The sequence below is a fragment of the Oratosquilla oratoria genome, chromosome 30, assembly GCF_046742065.1.
Source record: "Oratosquilla oratoria isolate Oo_2021 chromosome 30, ASM4674206v1, whole genome shotgun sequence".
In the NCBI taxonomy this organism is placed as follows: domain Eukaryota; kingdom Metazoa; phylum Arthropoda; class Malacostraca; order Stomatopoda; family Squillidae; genus Oratosquilla; species Oratosquilla oratoria.
Genome location: NC_134806.1, coordinates 3,919,179 through 3,920,926, shown reverse-complemented (window position 1 = coordinate 3,920,926; position 1,748 = coordinate 3,919,179). Strand labels below are relative to the sequence as shown.

At 44.5% G+C, this 1,748-nt stretch overlaps 1 protein-coding gene across 1 annotated transcript; it reads right to left on the bottom strand.

Moving 5' to 3' along the window:
• Positions 1-817: 817 nt before the first annotated feature.
• LOC143040955 (serine/threonine-protein kinase pim-2-like) lies at positions 818-1,237 on the bottom strand. Its single transcript, XM_076212388.1, has one exon. The coding sequence runs from the start codon at positions 1,235-1,237 to the stop codon at positions 818-820; it is 420 nt and encodes a 139-aa protein (XP_076068503.1).
• Between the last annotated feature and the right edge of the window lie 511 nt (positions 1,238-1,748).

The window sequence follows — 1,748 nt, the reverse complement described above, 5'->3', positions numbered from 1 at the left end:
GTATATGCGATAAAAACACTAAGAACGTGAGAAACCACCAGGAAAATAAACTAGCGAAGCAGAGCGCTTTCGTATAATTACATCTTCAGTGCTAATGCAAAGAAGGAATTATAAACGGAAGAAACAAGGTACAGAATATATGACTGAGTGAGACATGGTGAAGAAGGAATTCTTATGTTCTTATGAATGCGAGACCAGCACGCTTCCGATGATGCTACCAGCGTACAGAGGCTGAAGTGGAATGTTCCAAAAAGTCTTCTTGTTGGACGGTTCGAAACCTCAAATTTCTATTAGAGAATTGGTTTATTTATTTGTTTATTTTTATTTTCTATTCATTTATTTACCCCCATTTTAATGGTTTTGCTCTTTTGGTGTTCTTCGGTAGACTTTTTTTTTAGCGGCATTGGCAGACGGGGCCAGGTCTAGTACCCGGGACTTCGGGTCAACTTGTTGAACGCTTAACCGAAGCAACTCAGTCTTCGCACCTTTCGAAGAAAACGGCGCAAATGACTCGTTTTCTTAGCTTAATTCTTCGTCATTTTGGCCTTTCGACCTCCTTGACCTAAGACCCACGGGTGTTCGTCTTTAAGACTGGTGCCTTCTTTCTCGAGGCACCTCTTGATCAGGTCTCGGCAGACCCTTCCGACGTGTTCAGGGAAACGGAGCCTTTTGGACTTGGCGCTGAAGGGGAACTTGTGGCAGATCAGGAAATACAGAAGCTCTCCAAGTTGGTAAACGGACGCTCTTTCATAGTCCTCTGGAGAGAATGGGTCATCTTGGGTGAACTTCCCCATACCGAAGTCCAGAAGTTTGAGCCTCAGACAAGAACGTTCCCCAGCTGGATATCTCCGTGGGCGACGCCAGCTGCGTGGCATTCAGAAACAGCTTTTACCAGCTGTCGGAACACGCTCCTGGCGTCTTCGCTGTCCAGGTTACCGACCTTGGACGTGTAGTCCCAGAGGTCTATTGCGCCTGGGATAAGCTCCATGACCATGTAGAGGGAGCTTCTCTCGAAGAAATGCTCGTCGAGCTGGACGACTTCCTGCGCGTGCTGTACCTTCTGCAGCAGTGCTACTTCCAGGGGCACCCTCTTCTCGGGGTCTGCCCATCGACATACCAAAGCCTTCGGGACTACTTTGATGGCCACCGTGGCTTCGTCTTCGATCGGTTCGGCGAAGAAGACGTGACCGAAGGCGCCCTGGCCGAGCGAACTCTTGAAGACGAACCGATCAGTCATCGAGTGCAATGAAGACCTCACGGTCAAAAAGACGGACGCCGAAGAGAGAAAGGGAATCGGTAAACAGACCGATGAGGACATCTGGGAGTTCGGTGACTTCGAAGAGTCTTCGTATCTCGCCGCTCGCCGATAACCAGCGCTTCTGTTCTTAATGTACGTTTTGCTCGTTACTATTATCGCTCATCGATGTTAGTTCATGCATCAATGTTGGCCGTCAAACGATTGTCTAGAGCACTAATTCTTTATTTTTGAAAAATACAAGACTGATTATTTTAACCAAACCTACCAACGCGTTTACCCAGATATTATAATTTTTCGCATCCGACCTAGTTATGGAACAAAGGGTCTCCTGTCGGCATGCTCCTCCTTTGTAATCCTTTATATATATATGCATATTATATATATATATATATATATATATATATATATATATATATATGTATATATATATATATATATATACATATATATATATGTTTACATTTATCAACCATAATTCACTTTAATTCTA

Bases quoted from the DNA above. Each gene is read 5' to 3' on its own strand.
- LOC143040955 (XM_076212388.1), bottom strand. From the start codon at position 1,237: ATGACTGATCGGTTCGTCTTCAAGAGTTCGCTCGGCCAGGGCGCCTTC.